The sequence below is a fragment of the Salminus brasiliensis genome, chromosome 19 (genome assembly GCF_030463535.1).
Source record: "Salminus brasiliensis chromosome 19, fSalBra1.hap2, whole genome shotgun sequence".
NCBI lineage: Eukaryota > Metazoa > Chordata > Actinopteri > Characiformes > Bryconidae > Salminus > Salminus brasiliensis.
In genome coordinates, this window is record NC_132896.1 from 4,431,382 (window position 1) to 4,455,014 (window position 23,633).

The 23,633-nt window shown below is 42.7% G+C and overlaps 1 protein-coding gene across 2 annotated transcripts in view; it reads left to right on the forward strand.

Moving 5' to 3' along the window:
- The first annotated feature begins 1,666 nt into the window (after positions 1 to 1,666).
- hipk3a (homeodomain interacting protein kinase 3a) overlaps positions 1,667 to 23,633 on the forward strand; it is a 56,547-nt gene continuing 34,580 nt past the window's right edge. For both annotated transcript variants that reach the window (XM_072662984.1, XM_072662985.1), the window contains exons 1-2: positions 1,667 to 2,114; positions 7,201 to 8,449. In XM_072662984.1, the coding sequence (XP_072519085.1) occupies positions 7,203 to 8,449 (1,247 nt within the window). In that variant the 5' untranslated portion in view covers positions 1,667 to 2,114; positions 7,201 to 7,202. The remainder of the gene's footprint in view (positions 2,115 to 7,200; positions 8,450 to 23,633) is intronic.

Below are 23,633 nucleotides of genomic sequence, written 5' to 3' on the forward strand. Positions count from 1 at the left end.
AATCAGGACAGCATGTACTGCAGCTGACAGAGAGGCTGCCTTCCATTCCACAGGTTCCCTAAGCAGTAATCTTACCTCCCTGATTACACACTGAGCACAGGATGCTGGTTAGGAGAACCGCAGTTAATAAATACCTTCATTCGGAGTGCTCTGTAACGTCGCCATCAAACACGAAACAACTTGTGCTCTTCAAGAGACGTGACGTGGTGACTGGGCACAGTCAAGGGGTGGATTTAGGGGCTTTGTGTAGAGCCAAGGCTTCACTGACTCTCCATCAAATACTTGGTACGTCTCTAGGGCCAAATATATCCGAACAGTGGAATGGGTCATACCTAAGCCTTCTGAGATCTTTCTGCATCTCCAAGCTTCTTTCTGAAGGCCTTGGAGATGGATCTCTGGATCTGGCCATGATGATCCTCACCTCTCACTTCAACCATCAGGAGCAAACCAGGCTAAATGTCTGCCAGGCTGTTGCAACGTACGTGGTTGCTATGACATTCCAGGTAGTTTCTGCTAGCACTGCTAGCTAGTTGCTACAGTGTTGCCAAGTGGTTGCTAGGAGCTTGCTAGATGGGTAATGGCTATGGCGTTGCAGGTGGTTGCCATGATGCTGCTTAGTGGTTGATAGGATTTTGCTATATGGTTGGTGCCATCCTGGTATCCCAGGCGGTTGCTATGGTGTTGCCAAGTGATTGCTGCAGTACCCCATGTGGTTGGTTGGGTGTTACATTTGTTTTTGTGACACTTGAGCGGTGCACACATTTTGCTGCCCATTCATTCCTACAGAGCCCATGCGCAACCACAATCATTGTTTGCCAAAAGTTTGTAGACACTTGCTCCTCCAGGCGGCTTTTGAATCAAGGGTTATTTAAGGGAGTGTGCGCCCCCTTTTGCTGCAGTAGCAGCCTCTACTCTCCTGCAAATTTTGCTGTCAGCATTGCTGTCAGGATTTGAAGGCATACGGCCATGACAGCATCCGTGAGGTCAGGTACCGAGGTATTGGCTGAAGCTATTGTGCTGCAGGGCTTTATACCCCTGGATCTACCTCCAGACATACGGTTATACTGCCAATGCAATTAACCAAGCTGTGCATGCACAACTACAACTACATGCATTACTGTAAAGTACCTGAACTCAGGTACTGTAAACTGCAGTACACTTGAGGGGTGCACACATTTTGCTGCCCAGTCATTCCTACAGAGCCCATGCGCAACCACAATCATTGTTTGTCAAAAGTTTGTAGACACTTGTGGTGGGGGCTCAGTGAGGGGGCAGTGGTGGCTCAGCGGTTAGAGCGCCGGGATATCGATAACAGGGTTGTGGGTTCGATTCCTGGGTTCGGCAAGCTGTTACTGTTGGGCCCTTGAGCAAGGCCCTTTATTTACCCTCTCTGCTCTCCGGGTGCTGGAGTTGGCTGCCCACCACTCTGGGTGTGTGTGAGTGTGTGTGTTCACTACCAGATGGGTTAAATGCAGAGGACACATTTCACTGTACAGTGACACTTTTGTACGGATGGGATGGGATGGGATGGGATGGGGTGGGATGGGGTACTTGATGAATCGCACTGCTCCTCTCTATCGCAAGGTGGCGCTGCAAATAAGCGCCTTCAGTGGTGTTTTAGGCCTCCTCTGCTCTCCAATTCAGAAGGTGGCAATAATGCGCCACGATCTGGTGGAGAAAGTGTCGATGGAGAAGGAGGACGAGACGGTTCTGGAGCGAGGTGCTGCGGGGCAGCAGAGCTGAGCAGAGCACAGCAGAGCACAGCAGAGCACAGCGAGCTTCCCCCCAACCCGCCCGTCTCCGCCTGGGGAAGCAATTCGGGCTTTTATCGCCCCCCGAAATGAAGAGTAAAACCAACCCTTATCGCAGAGGACAGCTTTAAGTACGCGGCAGACCCGACCCGACCCGGCCCGGCCCACATTAATGGCTCAGTCCGCAAGTTGCTCCGCAGTCTGAGGAATGAGGGAGTCGACGCTCCTCGCTCCCTCGTTGTCCAACGAGAGGACAAGATGGCAGCTCAGCCAGTGTTTTGAGCGTGGTGTGGGTGCATAGCTACTAACCCCTGACATGTTCAGAGAAGCCTCGCATTTCGACGACGGTTGCTGGCTGTGAAGGTACGACGGAGATTACTCTGGAAAACCACTCGCTTTTCACCGCTAGCTGCCATATCTGGGTTAGCCACGCAGCTAGCGGCGGTGAACAGTTGGCGACTTCTGTAAACAAGCTCGCCTGCTGCTGCTGCACGGTCGGGTTTAGTGCCAAAAAGTTGCATTTTCGCTCTGTGTAGCTGCTAAAGACGGAGGTACGAGAATGTAAACATCTGGCCAGGCGTAAACGAGCGAAGTATTTGATTCTAGAGGGCTTAGGTGCGCTGGAGTTCGTCGCCAAAGTAGTTTTCCTAAGTTTGGCTGAGTGTCGGTTGTTGTCACTGCTCCCGTGTTACTCAACGCTTAGCTAGCGTTAGCTAACCGGCTAGTGCTAGCTAATACCACTAACGGTGGACGGTAGCTATATTAGCTCTTTTTACTATATATTTATTTTATTTTTTTGCACTTACTAAATTATTTATTTAGCTATATTATTTTTTTGCACTATGTTTTAATCTCTGGCTCACAAATCTGTCTAAAGTTTACCCATATGTAACGTTTAAGCACCTTCATATTCTTACTCATACTAATATTCGTTTGTATTTAATTATTATTATTTTTTAGTATTATTTTTTACATTTTAATGTTATTAAACACCCTCTTTAGACCAAATGTGCTTAAAAAATTGCAGAATATGGCTGGCTAGTGCTAGCTACCACTAACGGTGGACAGTAGCTATAGCTCTTTTTACTATATATATATATATATATATATATATATATATATATATATATATATATATATATTTATTTTTATTTTTTTTGCATTTACTAAATTATTTATTTAGCTATATTATTTTTTATTTATTTATTTGCACTATGTTTTAATCTCTGGCTCACAAATCTGTCTAAAGTTTACCCATATGTAACGTTTAAGCACCTTCATATTCTTACTCATACTAATATTCGTTTGTATTTAATTATTATTATTTTTTAGTATTATTTTTTTTACATTTTAATGTTATTAAACACCCTCTTTAGACCAAATGTGCTTAAAAAATTGCAGAATATGGCTGGCTAGTGCTAGCTATGTAGGTCCTGGGCTTCGTTAGTGCAGTCTGGAGCACAGCAGTTTAGTAGGTAAACAAAGGCAGTATTTTACTTAATTTAAGCTTATTTAAGCTACTTATATTAAAAGTAAAGTTTTAGCTGTTAGTTTGTTTTGTGTGTAATTTAATTGTTGTTTTTTTTTTTTTAAAGAGGTCTAGAACAGGGCTTTAAGACTTTAGCTGCTATGATGTGTGCTGGGCTAAGTTAGTACAGTCTGGAGCACAGCAGTTTAGTAGGCAGTGTTTTACTTAAGATTTTAACATTGAAAGGTTTTAGGTGCAGATTTAAGGTTTATCGTGGCATCTAGACCAAAAATGCACCAGTAAAGAGTTAAAACGGGGCCTGAGACCTCCTGTGTTCCTGTGTTTATAGGAGCTTTACAAGTTCCTCCTTCTGTGCTTTCTGGTACTTCTCACTTCTACATGCCACAAGTGACAGCCCTTTACTTTAGTGTTGGCTCTTTTTTTATATATATATATATATATATATTTTTTTTTTTTTTATAAATGCATATGGTGTTTTCTGGCTTAATCTATATGTCTGGCAGCTCCAGCTAAAACTAATTGAAGTTACTAAACTCCTGCTTGTAATTTCCCTTCTTTTCCAATGGACCGCTCGGAGTGGGGATGGGCAGCGTCTCACATAGTGCTTTAGAGTTTTGCTCCTCTCAGGCCTGATAATAATACTAATACTTTGTGATACTGATACTAATACATGGATTTTACCCAGTGTTTTACACTCTGTGCTGCACAGCATCTAAATAAACAGTTGTCAGTGCTTAGTGTTTGTAACGAAACTGTGTTATTTAAGCACGATGTCCAGAATGTGCCCAGCAAAGCATACTGTGTTGTAATCTATCAAGCTAACTATGCAATACGGTCTTAGTGCCCACCCCGAGTCTGGGACTTTTTGTTTTTTCCTTGCCGATCAGATTTGCCAAAGCATTATGTGTAATGGTAGGCCTTTGGTTGGAAATCGAGGCTTGTGCAATTTCCACTTGGTCATATAAACAGGGGCAGGTTGGCTACTTGTGTTAGTTTGGAGTACCATGAAAACAGTCCCTGATCCCTGCCCTGTTTATTCACTTAACCAACACGGCAGCTGAGTGCTTTGCATGGGGTAAGGCTGTTTTCTGTAAGTTTTAATCACTATTGCTACTCTTTTTTTTGTTTTTGTTTTTTGATGGAGAGAGGTTTACTGAGCACATTAACAAACAGAGGCAGCGAGAAGCCTTTTATTTGCTCACACTTTCTGCCAGGAGGACAGATCCTCTCTCATTAAGCTGCTTTTTGTTTTGGGGCAAATGCAGCTCCCTGTAATTTCCTGTTGTTTGAGTGAAACAGTTGCAGCGTCAACAGGTGTGATTCACAGTGACCCCCCCCCCCCCCCCCCGCCTCTCTCTCCTTTAACCCCATTGGTTACTGACATGGGGGAACGGGTCAGTTGCCACCTGTCTCTGGCATACGGCAGCAGTTGAAACTGCAGGACGGGGAGAAGCGTAACTTAAGACCTTGGCTGGGGGGTGGCTTAATGGCCATAGCAGTGTCGTTCTGGTTTGGGCTAGGAAAAAAAAACCTGCTTACGCACAGTTCAGGCGTGGTAGTGTTAAAGGGCCCTCCTGTCTCAAGTGTTTGGAGCTTTTAACCATTAGAGACACTGTATGTCCAATTTTTTGTGGACACTCTTTCTAATGAATGCATTCAGCTACTTTAAGGTGCACTCATTGTTGTTGCAGATGTGCAAATGCACACACACAGCTTGTCTAGCCCTTGTAGAGAAGGACTGCCAATAGAATAGGACTGTCTTCTGGAGCAGATAATCAAACATAAACCTGTTGGCACCGTGCTGCCTAATGCCAAGCGTGGGTTAGAGGGGTACAAAGCCCCCAGCATTGAGCTGTGGAGCAGTGCAAGAACTGTGTTTTCTGGAATAATGATGGTGGAGCTCCATCCAGTACTTTGGGATGAGGGTGGTCATCTAATATCCTAGTTTTTGTCTCTGAATGCAAGCAAATCTTCAGTGTTGCTCAGTCAATCAATCAGTATCATTGATTTCAGAAGAAACTATAAATGAGCAGGTGTCCCAAAACTTTTGTCCATGTAATGTATCTTGGTACTTTGAAATATTTCAGGTTGTTTTAGAAGATTTGCCTCTGTTTGGATCTTTCGCTCATCTGGAAACGGATGAATTATGAAATCTGTACACAGGATTTAGTCTGGCACCACATGATTCCTCCATGTCGACGCTGCAGGCGTTTTCAGTCCTTCAGGTTTGGCTCTCTGCAACCAAACCAGGTCCAGATTGCTATTAGTCCCCTCATAATCCACCTTCCTCGTTGTTTCACGCTTGCCTCTCTCTCTGGATTCTTATGTGAAATACAGGGGTGTGTGTGAATGTACGTATATACATGTGTGACTGTTCTGCCACACCTGTTCCCTTGTCTTCTGTTCTCCTGTCCAAACTTGTGCCATATGTTGTGCCAGCCTAAGCAGCTCCTGTGTAACTAGCGTGACTAATCTCCACCAGCTAATGGAGAAGCTCTGTCAGTTAATGGCACTAGTTTCTCCAACACATTCACGATGCAGAGAGGTGTATTTGTGTGTCTTGATGCGTATTAGCCTAATTGGTATTCCATTAGTATATTGCGCAGGTGTAATTAGCATTACAAAGCCAGTACGTCTATTTTTGAACCATCTCACCAAGAGCTGAACTTCTTATTAAATACAGTAGTTCTTTTTATTTATTTATTTTTTATTTTTCCTAGACAAGCCTGAAGACAAGGAAGGAAAGGAGAGGGTGTTAACCCCTAGATGTCTGTAGTAACTAATGTTTTGCTGTAACTAATGTTATATATTACATGGTTACAGTCAGCTTGTCTTCGTTTTACGCCAGAAAAGACAAAATAAGGCAGAAATCTAAAGGACGTATCACAATACTGGGGTTGAGGTAGAGCTGGACAATATGATGATATTTTATTGTATCGTGATTTTGTTTTTGTGATACACAATCAGCTTTTCTAAGCATATCGAGCATATGATCAGTGCTTAAATAAGACTGATCAGCTGCACGTTTCTTTGCAAACTGTGTAATTAGTGCTGTTTCACTGGATGACGTGCAGCAGATTTTGAGTGAGAATCCCTGCGTTCAGTACAGGAGAGAACCTGAATAGTGGTTTTTAAGAATCTGTTGCTACTGATTCATTCAGCCTGTGGTTACATGTATTGTGATTAGGGCTGGGCGATATAGTAAAAATGCTAGATCACGATATTTAAACACTTGTCCGCGATACGATCTTTATCTTGATGCATGTCAACACAGACTAAATGCATTAGTATCCACAGATTCTTAAAAACCACTATTCAGATACTGTCCTGTACTGAATACAGTGATTTATACTCAACATCTGCTGCTCTTCATCTCATTAGTACAATAACAGTTTATCATGATACGATGAAATATCGTCATATTGCCCAGCTCTTATTGTGATAAATATTGTGTATCGCACAAAATGTCTAGATATCGTGATATTGTATTTTTACCATATTACCCAGCCCTAGGTTAAGGTTTATTATGTTCTGACTCATTAAAAAAAATTTAACTTGAGGGAAACTAAACTATATTAGTATGAAAAAAACACAATCATATGCATTCTTATGCAGTCAGAACGGTGAAGACTGAGCGCAACACTCTACCATCATTATCATCATATTGCCCAGCTCTAGTTCACACAGTGATCACTCCCATAATATTGTCTGGTATGACGCTTTGTGGAACTGCCTTAGTATTGAAAACCAATCCCCCATCTTCTGGTAGTGTGGCAGTCTTGTAGTATCGAGTGTGGTATCAAACGTTTAGCATCTAGAATTTCTTGTTTCTGGACTCGTTGGCACAAATGCTGAACATGAAAATCCATCTTGGCTTCGTTAAGGGTTAAATGTGAGCTGCTTCCCTCTGGGAGTCAGATTATACCTGAGCTAATCAAATTTCCTCCGTTTGTTTTCCAGGTATGGCAGCACAGGTTTTGGTCTGCCCACCGCATGTGTATCAACCCCAGACAAGTGCCTTTAGCAGTGTGAGGAAAGCGGAGGCCAGCGGCTGTGCGTACCATGAGAAGACCCCTCGCACCTATGTGGTCGGTGTGAATCTAGGCATTGCTCACCCAACCAATATTGTCCCGGCGTTAAAGACAGAAGAGTGGCAGGGCGCGAGACCCCGTGGTGCGCCGGACCCGTTACAGACTGTGTGTTCTTCGTCGGCTCCTGTGAGGCGTCACTCGCCCTACAAGTGTGTGGAGCCGGGGGGAGTTGTAGGGCGTGGCTTCAGCACGGCCAGAGCAGGTGAGGAGGGCAGAGAAGACAGTGGCCAGAGCGTCCGGAACGAATCTTCTGGAGGAGCGGGAGCAGGTGAAGTAGAGGAGGAGGACCAGGAGGAGGAGGAGGAAGGGCGGAACGACAACGAGGAGGAGAAGAGAGGGAGGAGCGGAGGTTTAAATTCTGTAGACGGAGCCCTACGCTGTGGGTTTAAGCGCAAAGGTGAGGAGCTGGACAGTAAGAGTAAGAGCACCATGCAGATAGTAGAGGAACATTCCGCACTACCTGCCATGCTGCAAAGCAACGTGGGGAGTACGGCCACGGGTGTGGCGCCCTCCAAACCGAGCGGGACAGGAGTGGGCGGGGCCGGCGCCGCAGGGGACGGAGACTACCAGCTGGTTCAGCACGAAGTCCTGTATTCCATGAAGCACACCTACGAGGTGTTGGAGTTCCTGGGCCGAGGAACTTTTGGGCAGGTGGTCAAATGCTGGAAAAGGGGCACCAATGAGATTGTGGCCGTGAAGATCCTGAAGAACCACCCTTCGTATGCGCGGCAAGGCCAGATTGAGGTGGGCATTCTCTCCCGCCTGAGCGACGAGAACGCAGAAGAGCACAACCTGGTGCGGGCCTTCGAGTGCTTCCAGCACCGCAGCCACACCTGCCTGGTGTTTGAGATGCTGGAGCAGAACCTGTACGACTTCCTGAAGCAGAACAAGTTCAGCCCGCTGCCGCTGAAGATCATCCGGCCCGTGCTGCAGCAGGTGGCCACAGCACTGAAAAAGCTGAAGAGCCTGGGTCTGATCCATGCCGACCTCAAGCCCGAAAACATCATGCTGGTGGACCCAGTCAGGCAACCCTACCGCGTGAAGGTCATTGACTTTGGCTCAGCCAGCCATGTCTCCAAAGCAGTATGTTCCACTTACCTGCAGTCACGGTATTACAGGTGAGTCATGTGATCTGTGTTTTTACAATTTAAGTTGTCTGTTCTTATACATACCTTCAGCACTGTGCAAAAGTTTTAGTCCTCTGTGATCGAGCGTAAAGCTGCTGATCTGGGCAGTAAGTGTTTATCTGCTCAGTAAAACACTGATATTAGAATAAACACTAATAATATCAATCCTACAGAAAGTGGTGGAGGTTCTCCATCACTGTGTTCATCATTAGAACATCTCCAAAGTTCTCCTCTCTCATGGAGTCTAGTATTATTTAGAGTTCTCCTCAGATCAACACCTGGTTTGGTGGTAAATCAGGGCTTAATGATGGTAAATCAGGTGAGCTGCTGCTGCTGCTGCTGCTGCTGCTGCTGCTGCTGATTGAGTTGAACACATCCTCCACGCTGTGCTGGCTGGACTGAGGGGCGTCCAGGAGAAACCTGGAGGAACCGAGCTCTGTTCTTCAGACTAGCTCACAGACAAGATCTCACTACTTTCTTTCCTCAGAATGAGAAGCTCTTGTTTCTCCTTCTTACTGGATTTATGTTCAGCTGCTTTATCTGATCTGATGAGATCTGGAGTTTCTACAGTTTCTACACTCTCTTACCGCTGAGAGAAATGGCTGTAAATAATCTGCTTAGGTGTCTAAAACTTCTGCACAGTCTTCTGAACTTGTCTTAACTTGTTTAATATTCTGTTACTGAGATGCATTCACAGCTCTTGGTGAGTTTGGTAGCTTAGGCGTGTAGACAGCGCTTGACCAAATGTTATTGCTTCACAGCTCTGACTTGTGTGTTCATAAGCTAGGCTGTCGCAATTTGCGAGGCTCACATTTTTGAGGAAATTCAAGAGAGGAAGTTTTACTTATGTGGTCCTCCAGAACAATTATGTAATGTGGCCCCTCTTTTATTCTTTTTTTTTTTTTTTCCCTGCAAGTTTAATGTCAAGGAATTTCTTTGTTGACCGCTGTGAAGTTACACCCAAGCTCACTGTTATGTAACTCAATTTAAGCAGAAGTATTTACAGAAGTGGGTAAAGCACTGGTGCGGTAATGGGGCTTAAGTAAAAGGAAATACAAGTATTTTAATGGTAATATAGATGCTGCTTGTGTTACAATAATAGACTACTGAAGTGATTTGGCTAGCTTCTATAATTTATTAAATACCAGATCTAGTGTCGTTGTAATTGGTCAGCTGGCTCCCTTAGTCAAACACAGTAGTTTAGATCAGTGAACATTGGAGTAAAATAATTAATTAAAATATCTAATTGGCACAGGTTTACAACTTCTCTGATCAGCCTTAATATTAAAAATAGCACTTTACAAGACGGGGAAAGTGAATAACATTGATTTATCTCATTACAGTAGCATCCACTGGCGCAATATACTCAGTGGGATATACATAATAGGCAGCAAGTGATCAGTCAGCTCTTGAAGGTGAAGTAAGGAAAATGTGAAAGTGTGAGAATCTGAGCCACTAAACATCATTCAGGTCTTGTTTGGGTGTTCCTGGTATGTAGTGGTCAGGGCATGGAGGCCCCATCTCACAGCCCTTATAGGATTGAAAGGATCTGCTGCTAATGTCTTGGTGCCAGATACTACAGGACACCTTATGAAGATGTCTACACAGTAAAATGCTGCGTAGAGCTGGGCAATATGACTATTTTATTGTATCATGATAAATTTTGTTTTCGTGGTACAATATGCTTTTATGAGTGTATCGTGAATATCGTCATGGCTTAAAGAGCAGCATATTTTGAGTAAAAATCACAGTACGCAGTATGGGAGAGTATTTGGATAGCAGTTTCTCAAACCTTTCCGCTGTTGGTGCATTTTGTCTACATGACGAAATACTACAAATATTGTATATCATAAAAAAGATATTCCCCAAAATATTCCCAAGCAAAACTGTTGGCTGAAGGCTTCCAAATTTATCACAACTATATGTCCCAGTTGAGAACAGTTGGCGCATTATACGTTTTTTTTTTTTTTTTTTTGTGCAGCCAAACATCATGAGAACATGTCCACACATGCACGTTGGTCAGTACTGAGTGTACGTCTTATTTAACAAGTCCCAAATAGACAGAAGTGCTGATAAACTGTGTAATACCGCTGCTTTTATTACTGTTGACGTACGATGTGGCCATCTTGGATTTTGGACTCTGGGTTGGTGAGGCTCTCCTGATTTTCCTAGTTGGAAATCCCACTTGAAATTGCAGTTTAAAGTTGTGGTTATAAATTTAATTGAACATAAAAACAGGAGTAAAACTGTAGTGAAATGGTTAAATTTACTCGCCCGAGTGCAGTCATGTGTCCACTTGAAAAACACTTGAAGTATGAGTTCCTACAGAATCCTCCAGTGAAGACAGTGTTGCATGCCTGCACGGCAGGCTGAGCCCTTCAGGCTAAGCTTTGAACCAACGTATTTGCATTGAGACTTTTCTCACAGTGGCGTGGGATCCCCCCACCCCCCACACACACCCACACACCACCCCCAACCCACCGACCCACCCAAGCTGGTTTGATAAGATGGTAGTCTGGGCCACCACAGCAGTGTGGTGGCTTATGGATGCATTCCTTCTGTCTCTCGGCCGGCCTGAGTGAGGCCTCGGGGAAGAACGTGGCGCGTAAAGTCACATTTCGCTGCCAGAGAACGACGCTCTGAGACGAGGCTGTGCCGAGAGCAGTTTTTGAGCACGTCGCCCCGCAGATATTTTTAGCTTTTTTCCTTAGTGGGCTGCGTCATTGGTTTGTTTTAGCATGTTATGTCAGCCATGTTTTTTTTTTAAAGGAATGTTTTTGAGGTTCTGCTCACAGGAGACCAACTTAAAAGGCAGGGACTCTTCCTGTGCTGGATGAAGGTCTTATTTGCTCTCTCTTTATTGTTCATTTAATGATGGATGTCTCCTAATAGTCATCAAATATAGGTAGATATAGAGGTTCCTTTATTGCTATGAAGATTGTATGAAGTAGTTGTCTTGACTGTGTTCACACACAACAAGCAGCAGCTAATTTTATTTATATATATATATATATATATATATATATATATACACACTTATTATAGACTGTACTTATCTTCTTTAATCTTATCCTTAATAAGCTCTGATAATCACTAAATGCTGGTCTTTCAAGCTTGAGTAACTGCACATTTGAATATTTATATATATATATTGGACACACCTGGTTGAATTTATGCTAAACATAATTTTGGCAACATTTGATCCACATGCTTGAGTGACCATTTTTATGTTTTTAAGGAAGAGGACGCTGGAGGCACACAGGTATCCATCGTATTTAGGATGTTGTGCCTAAGTTGTATGTTGAACTGAAGGCAGATGTTCTGGTCATATAGGCTAATAAGGCTATTTATTGGCATTGGGCTCAAGGGCTAAATGTGTAGCTGCATGGTTTGAGAGGTATTTCCACCATCACACATACACAATGCTTTGGCCCTACTGCTTAGGCCTACTGAACCCCCCCCCCCAGCCATGCATTCTAATCACAGTGGATGCCCGTGTGTCCTCAGTGTCAAAACAGAAATATTGGTCACCCTAGATTTTGGATCAGATGTTTTTTGATCAGTTGTTTTTTGGATCAGTTGATCAGCAGCACGCATTCAACCAGGTGTGTCCAGTCTTTTGGCTGATGCTGTACATACTAAAGTACTGTTGGAATGATGGCCAGATTCACATTTAGCTGTGAAGTGAAAACTGAGGTGAAAAATGAGTGACCAAAATGAGGATACTAGTTTTGTAGGACAGCGAAATCCATGAGGCCATCTTGGATTTGGGTTGGTGAGGCTCTCCTGACTTCCTAAGTGGGAAACCCAACTTGTGGGGGCAGTCCAGTTGAAATTTCCTACATGGAACTCAGAAAATCTGACTTCCTAGTTTGAATGCAACCTTAACAACCTGGTTTTAATGTTGTGTCTGAGTAGTAAATTTTATACATACCCATATATAACGCTGTATATAACCAGATGTGAGCAGTGTTGGGTTTCACGCATGGCTCTGGGGTAGAAGCCTGTAAAAACGTTAGTGTTTCCAGTGAAGTTGACCACGCATTGCCCCTCATTCCTTTCCCCCCATTTCAACGTCCGTGATCTCTGTGAAGGCAAACGAACAGAACAGGCACCCTTCCTCCCTCAGGTGTTTGAACGGGCCCAAGGACGTTATATAATGTTGCACTGGAGAGTACAGCCTGTCTTTGAAAAGCATGCAGCCGGGACGGTTTGAGGTGAGCTTATCAGCTGTTATAGATAAAGAGGACACTGGAGCTCGCATGCTGGAGCTTTAAATGGCCGAAGGGACGGATTTTGCACTTTGGCACCATGTGTTTTTCTCTTGAATGTGGTTGGGGCAGCTCTGTGTTTGTTTTTCAGTGTCTTGCAGAGGGAGTGTGCGAACTCAGGTTGCACCCTTGATACGAGAATGAGTCACGATGACGCGCTTCCAAGCTTTTGCAGCTATATTTTAAGTAGCCTAATGGGGAGGGATACCGCAATATGCTTGGAGTTTGCTCTCCATGTTGGCTCTCTTTGGCTGCCACGTCTAATAGGATGTGCTTTCTGGGTCTGAAATTCAGGTATCTTGGCCGTCTGTGCCATGTGAACTCAAGTACGCAAGTAAGGGGTAAGAAAAGTTCAGACACACTGTACTGGGGTGAACGCGTGGGCGGTGTATCTCAACGTCTTATTCAAGTGAAAGTGAAATCCTGGAGCTAAAAATGTACTTCAGTGTGGGTCAATGTAGTACAGTTACAGTTATCTGAATTGGATGTAGGAATATTGTGAGAAATTAAAATAAATAAAAATATGTAATGTTTTTAACCTGTGTTTTAAAAGACTAAATAAAAATTAGTACAATTAAATGTTTCAGATGAATAAATCTTCTAAAATTATATTTAAATGAGTAACATATTCGTCCTCAATACAGTTGCAATACCCCTGTAAATTTTTTTTTATTTTTTTTTTATTTTTTAAATGTTTATTATTATTATTTTTTTTTTATTTAAAAGAAACAAACAAATAAGCAATTTTCTACATTTATTTTTGTGTGTTGAATTTAACAAATCTTAATTTATGTTTTAGGTGTTGGCCCAATTTATTAAAGTAGGTTAATAAACAGTTTTTATGCATTAGTGTGCAACAGTTTCTCTGTGGGGAGTTTATACTCATTTCCCCTTCGAAACTCAACAGTACAGAAGCTTTATGCATATTTTATATTTGTATATTTCCTGTCTATAAAGCCTCTGTGTCAAACACAAAACCTGTGGCATGCAAAATTATTTCGATTTTCCATGTTTCACAATGTGCTGCTACTGCGTCCCCAGAATGCACTGTAATGCACAATGCTTTCTGTGGCCCCTAGCTTTGTTGGGTCATATAAAATAAAATAAAATAAATAAATAAATAAATAGTCTAGTCTCAAGTGGTAGAGTTTGACACCCCTGCTATAAAGTTACTAGCAGTGCTGCTATGTTGAGGGGAATGCTGCAGCTCAAAGTACTAGCTGTAAAAGAGGCACGGATAAAGGAAACGGATGACTTGCAGATAACGACGGGGTACGAGAGAGGCAGGGTTTTAATGCATGCGCAGTGTGTTATGTGGTCTGTAAGAAAGTACACAGCGCACTTTACAGAAGACTAAGCGTAGCTATGAATGATGATCTATGAATAAAATATCACGAGCGAAGTGTAGCACACGTATTTTGTCTCGTAGGCGTCGAGTATAAGCCCGGTTCCCTGTGTTCCTTCTTCTAAACGAGTTTCCCTTTTCTGCTCTCTGAGAGTCACCCACTAGGCTTGTCACACACATCTGGTTTGCCTATATTTAGGCAGAGCCTGTTCGCGTTCACAGCCACCATGTCATGACAAGCAGGCCGTTCTCAGTAACGGCAAGCACGTAGCGATGCCTCCAGGAAGTGAACCTGATGATTGCCTCAGAGGTAGTATATCAAACAGCTTGGCTTTTCCACTCCTTCTACTCGTTAAACCTTCTACTTGTGATTCAGTGACTGGGACTTTTTTTCATGTTGGATTTCGCTGAGAAAGTGGACGGTCTGGGTGGACGGCACTGTATTTTGAGGCGGTGCTCTTCCAAATGACAGGAAGTCCAATTCAAAGAATTCCCAATATTCCCATATTTATTTTCATATATATTAATTATTTATTTATCTGGCTCTACACTATATGGACAAAAGTATTGAGACGCCTGCTCATTCATTGCTTCCTCCAAACTCAAGGCTGTTAAAAAGAAGTGTAGTTGCTTTTGTTGGAGTAACTGTCTCTGCGGTACATGAAAGAAGGCTTTCTGCTAGATTTTGAGAAGCTTTTCTGTGAGGTTTTGATTGCATTCAATGACTAGTGTTAGTGAGGTTTTGAGGATGTTTAAAGATCACCACCCCACCTAATCATCCCCAACTTGTCTTAGGTGCTGGATCGACAGTTCCTCTGCTGCTCCACAGCTCCGTGCAGGGGGGGCTTATACCCCACAGATGGAAGTACAGTGCTATTCTATTGGCAATGCTTCTTTGCTAGGACTAGACAAGCCGTGTCTATGCTATGTATAGTAGCTAAAGAAATGTGTCCACAAACATCTGGACATATAGTGCAAGTCCAACTTGTTCTATATTGCCTATCAGTGTCTGTGCCCTATCAGAATGAGCATTCAAAATGGTGTATAAAAATTTAGCTATCACTGATGGGCCTCTGTCTCTAGTCCGAGCAACTCCCAGTTACTCCCAGTTATCATCTTCCATGGAAACCAAGGTCAGTGATCCAAACGAGGCCTCGTAGGGGAGCCTGTCTGAGTAAAGGAGGCCAAGAGAGGGGAGGGACGTATGCTACGCGCACACCCACTCTCAAATGACTGGGCCTGTAAATTTCAGGGTAGGGCTACTAGGTTTCGGGCCTGGGTGGCTGGAGTTCAGCACGGTGTGGTGATCTCCTTTCTCAAATGCACCCATTTACCAAACAACACAATACATGGTCTGCATTGAACAGTGCAGTTCACAACAGTGTGCCATATATTATAGGGTTGATGTCCAATGAAAAACTCAGAAATGGTGACTTTACAGGGGAATGTTCTTAACTCTGAATGGAGGTCAGTGTAAAAGGAGACTTTATGAGGGTAATTTAGAGCATTTCTATTGGTCCATTCATTCAGAGCTATTTACACAATCATACAGAGCAGCTACAGGGGTCAAACCATGGAGAAAAATGAAATGGAGATGGCTTTTATTGGACAGCCGTGATATAAACTTTATATAACTTTTAGCTTATTTTATTTTAGTGTTATTGTAGCGTGTTCAGAAAGTGTTTGGTACATTAGGAGACATGAGGAGAGTGCAGTAGAGCGAGTTGTGAGCTTAAGCTCAGTTTGTGTACTGCATGGTTGTGGCTCAAGTGTCTCTCAGACTCCGCTGGTTGGCGACTACGAAGTTCTTACAGGACTTAACGATGTCTCTGCTGTGTGTGTGCGGTAGCCTGCTATCGCTAGCGCAGCTGTGCTAAGAGCTTGTGCTGTTGTTAGGCTTGTAAATGATACAGGCCTAATTTCGCCCTGCACTTTATTTAATAGTATTACAGTAGTGGGATTACGGAGACCGTAGGGCAAATTTCTGATGGTTACTCGAATGAGCAGCACTACTGCACACCCATCCTCAAGCACCACAGAGCCTTGGATTGTGATATTAAGGGGTTTAATTGACAACTCCAGTATGATCTCAAGGCTGAGCTTAAGTAGTTATAATAGACTAGTTTTTATTCTGTTTCAAGGAGTGTAAAACTCTCAGTACGTTAAAAATCTGACTGAATCTTGACCTGAGAATACTGTAACTGTGCCAGACCAGGAACATGTCTTGTCCCTGTGAGTGCTTCGACCAGAGAAACCAGTGTGGCTCATGCATTATTCGCCATGTTTCTCAGGTTAGCGTGTGTAGATTTCCATGTAAAGTGAGGTTACTGCTCCAGTTTCAGATCAGAGGGTCACTAGGTGCGTTGGTCCAAACCACCAAACACCGAATGCAAGAAAAACAAACCTGTACATGTGTCTGCATTCTTAGTTTCACAGAAATCCCCTGAAATTCCTAATGAAATATTTTCGTAGGATCAAGAACTGAAAAGTGGAGCATTGATGTTTTCACATGCAAACTCCAGATCGAATATCCCGGCTTGAGGACTGCCTCCTAGAGTTAGCTTAAACCTCATTCTGGAGTCTGAGGTCATGGCTTCGGCCAAGGAATACCCATCAGTCTAATGAGGCTCCTGAGACGCGTCAGATGAGCCACCCGGCCTTCGTCTGTGCTCGGATGGCAGTGCTGGGAGTGAGCTGGCAAATCCGTCTTTCTGTCCTTGAGACCGATCTGATCTCGGATCAGTTTGCCTTGTCTGCCTAGGGAATACAGTTACCTGGTAGCAAGAAGTGATGGAAATGATTAGTATTCATACTAATGTATTTAAATAGATTTGCAACTATGGACAAAAGTATTGGGACACCTGCTTATTCATATTCATTTTTTTTCTTCTGAAATCATGGCTATTAAAAAATCCGGATCCTGCTCTCTACTGTGCAGTGAAGAAGGCTTTTAGGTTTTGGAGCAGCATTGCTGTGAGGATCTGATTGCATTCAGCAACAGTAGTGTTACTTTTGTCAGTAAGTTCGATGATCACCACCCCGCCTCATCATCCCCAACTCATCCTGGAAGTAATTGATGGAGCACCACCATCATTCCAAAGAACACAGCAGTTACACTGCTCTATGATCTGCAGGGACTAGACCAGCTGTGTGTGCTTTGTGTGTGCATTTGCACACCTGTGTCAGCACCCAATGAAGACAAACAAAACGTCCCAGGGCTCTCGTGCCGTTTCTGACCAGGTCCACTTCTAAGGAGCGCTTGAACACAGCGTCGTTATGACGGTGTCTGGGTTGGTAGCCCCTCTACATGTCCGCTCTGAAAAAAGTGAGTTTTCCATAATGTCCCCTTCAGACCATGCACTCCGAAGACCTTTAGAATTGAGAGCTGTCCGAGTCCAGTTTTATCTCTCCCCACTACCTCAGCTGACCGCTCTGCAAGGTTGTGAAATACCCCAGCTTTTCAGCCACGGGGCTAATTTTATCAGACTGTCCGAATAGCTGAAACACCAAGAAAGCTAATATTCATCGGTCTGTTGCATAACAAGCCACTCTCATTTACCAGGCCCCGGCAAGTGACCGAGCTCAGGTCTGAATGGATCGAGTGTGCCGTCCCTGCCGTCCACATAACTGGCAGTGTGTGTTCTGAGTCATGCATGCAAGCCTCAGAATTAGGCAGCCTGGGAACATCCGGCCCTTGGCTTTTTCCAAAATCTGAGGACCTGGGGAGTGATTGTGATGGCAAATCATGCTTCAGATTCATGGCTGCGGTAGTTTGTTTGCTGTGTGGGATAGTTTTGAGGCCTGTAGGGTGCATATTTTAGACCTTAGACTGAGTTTGGTGGTGCTTCTGTAACTGCAGAACAGTTAAAGAGCGGAGACTTAGGTTCTTTCCGAAATCCAGCAAATTTGATACATGAGTTTACTCCAAAATAATAGGTTTAGCATCCAGTACCCAATATTGTTCCCTCTTTAGGAGAATGACTCTCTTTATGCGTTATGCAACAGCTCTGTTTGCCTTCTTTTCTTTTTTTCTTTCCCCTGTGGGTCATAAAGCATGTTTCCATGTCACTACAGCAGCTGTTGATGTCTGATATGGAAGGGTTCAAAGTCTTTACATGCCTCACTCTACTGCAAAACGTTTGTTCTAGGTTGCTGGGACGTTTCTCGCAGAGCCTGTTTCGCCTTTAAAAAAAAAAAAAGAAAGTAAAGGGACGCACTAAAGCTGACTGCTAGTGGCCCTGGAATTAGAAACAAGTCAGTAATTTATTCTCGTGCAAGATCTCAGATCTGCATGTCCGACAACCAACCGCAACCCTGACGTCAACGATGGTGGACACTGTCCCGTCTTGCTAGGGCGGTTGTTTGTTTGCAGAATGTTCAGTAGATATTGTGAAGCGCTGAATATCGCACATCGTCCTGAACGCAGCTGTCAGAGCCGCTTCAGTGCTGTGACCGTAGTGGCTCGTTTCTGAAGGGTGTTTTGTGGTTTACCGCAGACATGAGCTAAAAAAAAAAATGGAAGTTGTCACTCTCATTGCTAATTAGGAGTGCTGGGTGTACTGGTGTTAAAGTAAAGCCTGTATCTCAATTTCTGTCGTTTTACCACTTTTTGACATTATTCATATCCGGCAGTTGTTCTTTTACATGGTGTTACAGTTTCATGATGAACGGACCGATAGAAATGCTCTAAAATCTTTCTGCATTGACTTCTATTCTAAGTTTAGAAGGTTTTTTCCTTCTGTTAAATTTCTAATGTGGAGATGCACAGATATGCTGGTACAGTTATGTTGCCTTACATTTTTGCTGAAGGTAGAGACGCTGCCTCACTGCCTGAAAACCCTGCAAGTGCAGGCAAACACAGAAGCCACGAGAGTGCACGAGAGTTAGCATTTGCACAATAAAAGGAAGAGCTTATCAGTTGCAAAGTTTGTCTCTGTGTATTTGGTTTAATTGCATTTAAAAGGGAAAGCTGTTTCATGTGCATGGCTGAAAAACATATGATGTGACAAATATAAAAAAATAATTCAAATTATTATCCGAGATGCACAGATATAGGAATCGGATGCAGGTATCCAGCATTTCGGTTCATTGGTAAGCATTTATAATAAAAAAATGATAGTAGACAATGTCAGTTTTATCGTTATATCGTTTTGAGTATATTGTGGATGTTGCCGGTACTTACACACTGATTACCTGTTTACTGTGTCATTACTAAGATAAAAGTCTATATATATAAAGTATATATATTTAAAATAATATATATATATATATTAAAAAAAAAAAATGCCCAGTCCTCTTAGACATATTACAGTGTACAGAATTAAAAACATGTAAATAATGGATATAGGCTAGATTACATTGATTAGAGGTTCTGGATGTTTAAAATGGTCCAGTCCTAACTGAATTTTTGACCGTAGTGTTTTTTACAACATCGAGTGTTGTAACAAAAAAATGGATTAAACTATCGTAAAATATCACAAAGATCAACATTACAGATAATTAGAAAGTTATTCCTCTAGAATTACACCTTTAGTAATTTCTGTAATGCAGATATTTTAGTTTATAAAATATAAATACATATTGAAGGATGTCATTTGTCTGATGCCAATAATTTATACAATTTTTTTTTTTGTTAAATATCTGCCAGTACTGATATGAAACCACTATTCGCTGTCCCCATTTTGTTTTTTGACACTTTAAAATTGAAAAAATTAACTGAAATTAAATACCTTCCAATTTTGTATGTTTACGTAATACGTGTCGTCTTATTGTCCAGATACTGCCAAATCTGGGTGTTCATTTGTGTTTATCTTCCATTCCTATGTATAATCTTAACTATTGAGAGGCCTCAATATTCATCCACAGCAATGTTTTTGTGCAGTCGTCTCTGTTCAGATTCCTTTCCTTCTGGGGCTTGAGATGGCTTTGTTTCCTGTCTTCGTAATTGTATTCATGACCGCTGGTATGGAGGCCATGCCTGGCACTGTTTGTGTCCCGTCTCAGCCCACCCCCCCAGTCTCGACTTCTTTACTTGCTGAAAACTCAGCAGTTCACCGTGGCTCAGAGACCATCTCAGTATATCATTAGACCTTTTTCCTTACATGTGAAGAACTACGTCATTTCAGGCTCATCTCCAGAGCTTATATGCATTTAGTACGTGAAGGCAAAATCGCCAGGTTTCGCCCTTATGCACCGATTTACCTATTTACTTTTCAGGGATATTATGTTCAGCCATGACAGCTGTCGCTCTCCCCAGACTGGCCAGACCTAATTGGTTGGGTTCCTGCTCCGGTGAAGGACCTAGAGGGCATGATGAGCAGTCGTCCTATTAGCCCTAATCTGTACTGAAGCTGCCCAGCAGAACAAACAGCTTGCCGAGTTAGTGGGCCGCTCAGCCCTTGTTGAATTTAGCACTCCCAGGGTGCAGAGCAGACTTCATCATGTTTGGACTGCTTTGTAAAACAAGCTCCAAGCTTCTGCCTCACAAACTTAATGTGAAAGTTTAAACAAAATCTGTGTTTATCTTTCGTTTAGTGAATTCTGTCCTTTCGGCGTTCTCCGTGTCGGCTGTGTTAAACAGAAAGTCAATCAGTTCTAGCTTGCCGTAGCCGCAGCCCTGTTTGAATTAGGGCGAGGTAGTGTTACAGGTGAGTGGGTTCCTCTAGACTGGGCCCCCTTTGCATCTATTTCCTGGGGTTGAGGCTGTGAAAGCAGCCTTTTTCTGCTACTTTTCTACTACTGCTGTGGCATCACAGACTTGCAGTCGGCCCAGCACACATTGCACTGAGCACCCCCAGTGTAAAAGTTAGTTTTTGACATTTTGCAAATTTGGAAAGTGACTTTTGGAATTTGGAATTTATTTATTTTTTTCTTGCTGGAAAGTTTTTTTTATTATTATTTATTTTTTTTGGTGCATATTTACTGTTTGCTGGTTAGAGGTTCTACAAGGTCATCATGTTGGCTTAGATTTAAATTATATAATTATAAATGTATATACATAAATGACTGGACTGTAATAGATGAAAAGTGTTATGGTCCGATCCTTTGTTTTTACCGCTGTGCTAACACAGTTCTCTGGCATGCTCCAAGCACTGGCACTGATGACCGGTCAGATGGTAGCAAGGCAGCTTAGAGCCATTATTTTTGCAGTGCACTGTTAAAAGTATAAGATCGTTGAGGTTCCTGAAAGTTCCTCAAAGCACCTTTAAATTGAAGAACCTTAGAAAGTTCCTTTTCTTTTCACAGTGTGGAACGTGAAAGCTTACTGTAAGATCTGCAGCGCTAGTCTTTTATTTAATCTGCTGTGTTTAGGACAGTCAATGAAGGGATCAGACACAAGAATCAGATCGGTACTGATACTGATCCTCAGCAGTAAGGTACTAAGATCGGATCAGGGGCATAAAACTGAATAGGACGTCCCGAAATATAAATGTAGCCTCCGAGCAAACCTTGTTTTCCTTTGAAGACCGATGCAGCTGGAATCAGATGAGAGACTGTCTACATTTCTCACAATTTCCAAATGTACAGCGTGAACGTTGCAGTGCTGAAAAGGCTTTTGTGTGGCATCTGTGTCCTGCTTTGATGGCTCTGTAAATGCGAAAGATCTCTTTGTTTCCGCAGAGCTCGAAATTGTTTGCTGAGCATTTAGTGAAAATATAGCCTATACCCCCACTATTGCAGGCCCATAATGAAAGGTCCATAGTGTGTTTGGGCCTGACTCTCTGTAATGCCTAGCTTGCATCTGAAATGTCTGGTCATTACTGCACGAACCCCGTGCTCAGTTCTGGAAAAAAGTCTGGCCACCGGGTTCCCACAAAGTGCCGCGTTCTGACCCGTGTGTTTGCATTGTGCACGCAGCTTCTAGAACAGCGGTGCGCTGGAGCCGCCCGGATGGAGTGGTATGCTGGCTGGCCTTTGGGCCCAACTCTGAAAAGGGGCCCAACTCTTTACTGTTTTCAATGTATGAAGGCTGTACTTAAGTCCTGTGTAGATGGAGGGCAGCCAGGTAGATTTTGACCCATAAAAAAAGTAAAAGAATTTAGTTTTAATCTGGTTTCAAAACTATTATTACAAAATCCAGCGTGAACTCAGCCTGGATGTGCACTTAATTAATTGGACTATTAGGGTTGTAACTTTTAGTCGTTTGGGATGTTTGTAGTTGTTCGTAGTGCTAGGGATGCACCGATACCACTTTTTCCTTACCGATACCAGATACCAGAAGTATCTGCCGATACGGAGTACTGATACTAACGCTGACTTAAATACTCAATAGATGGCTATAAACCATGATGCTCCTTAAAAAGACTAGCATGTACTGGTTGATTTGATTTGAAAAGTTTCAGAGCTTTGAAACTATGAAAATCGCCACAGTGCAGTAAGCAAGTAAGGAAGCATAAGCTTGCTAAGCTCGACCAAACAGCTTTTTATTTAGTGTTTAAAATTCATCATTTTCATTACAAGAACACATCTCTATGTAAAAATATACTAAACTTCAGTGTGTGGCTCAAAACAAGCTTCTTACACTTAATTTTTGGTTTTAGAACCAAAGAAAAAAATGCTAAAAGTTGCATTAAATGTCTTTAATTGTGATAATTATTTATGACTGGCTGTTTACTGATTGTTTAAACATTTGGTTTCATAAAGTATGCAAACCGAAATTTTCTATGTCAAAAAAACAAAAGTACGGTGTCAGTAAGCTTTATGGTATCGGTGCTCTCTCAGATCTGTGTGACATTAAAAAATGATATTAAAATTATTACAAAAATGATAAAAATTAAGTTTTAAAACCAGATTAATACAAAATCCAGTGTGAACTCTGCTTGTATGTGCGCTTAGCTCATTGGGCTAACTTCAGCTTTACTGAAATACAGTAAGAATAAGTGACGGTTAGGGATGTAACCTTTAGTCGAGTTAAAGACGTTGTTCGAGTCTTGCTGGGCTAGTAAAACATCATTTTGACGGTAGTGAAAACTACAAGGTGAAAATGCTCTGTTAGGAGATAAAAGAAAGTTGGACGATAAAGCCGGCTTGTCCAAACTGCATGGTAGAGGTGGGCGATGTGGCGAAATTGTATGAAATCCTGTGTATATTTATGCACCGTTCCCTTAAAACCATAGTACCGCTTGTGTACTCCTGTGGCTCCACCCCATCCCGTCTGCGACATGGAAGCAATATGGAGGAGAACTCCAACACCGGGCCAACTGAGCAACTTAAGCATCTCATATAATCGTTCATTAATCGCAATTGATTCGAGCTCATACCGCCCAGCACTTATTCAGACTCCAGCAGGTATTTAAGGTTCGCCCTTATTCAGACTTATTCATATCGCCCAGCGCTTATTCAGACTCCAGCAGGTATTTAAGGTTCGCCCTTATTCAGACTTATTCATATCGCCCAGCACTTATTCAGACTCCAGCAGGTATTTAAGGTTCGCCCTTATTCAGACTTATTCATATCGCCCAGCACTTATTCAGACTCCAGCAGGTATTTAAGGTTCGCCCTTATTCAGACTTATTTATACCCCCCAGCACTTATTCAGACCCCAGCAGGTATTTAAGGT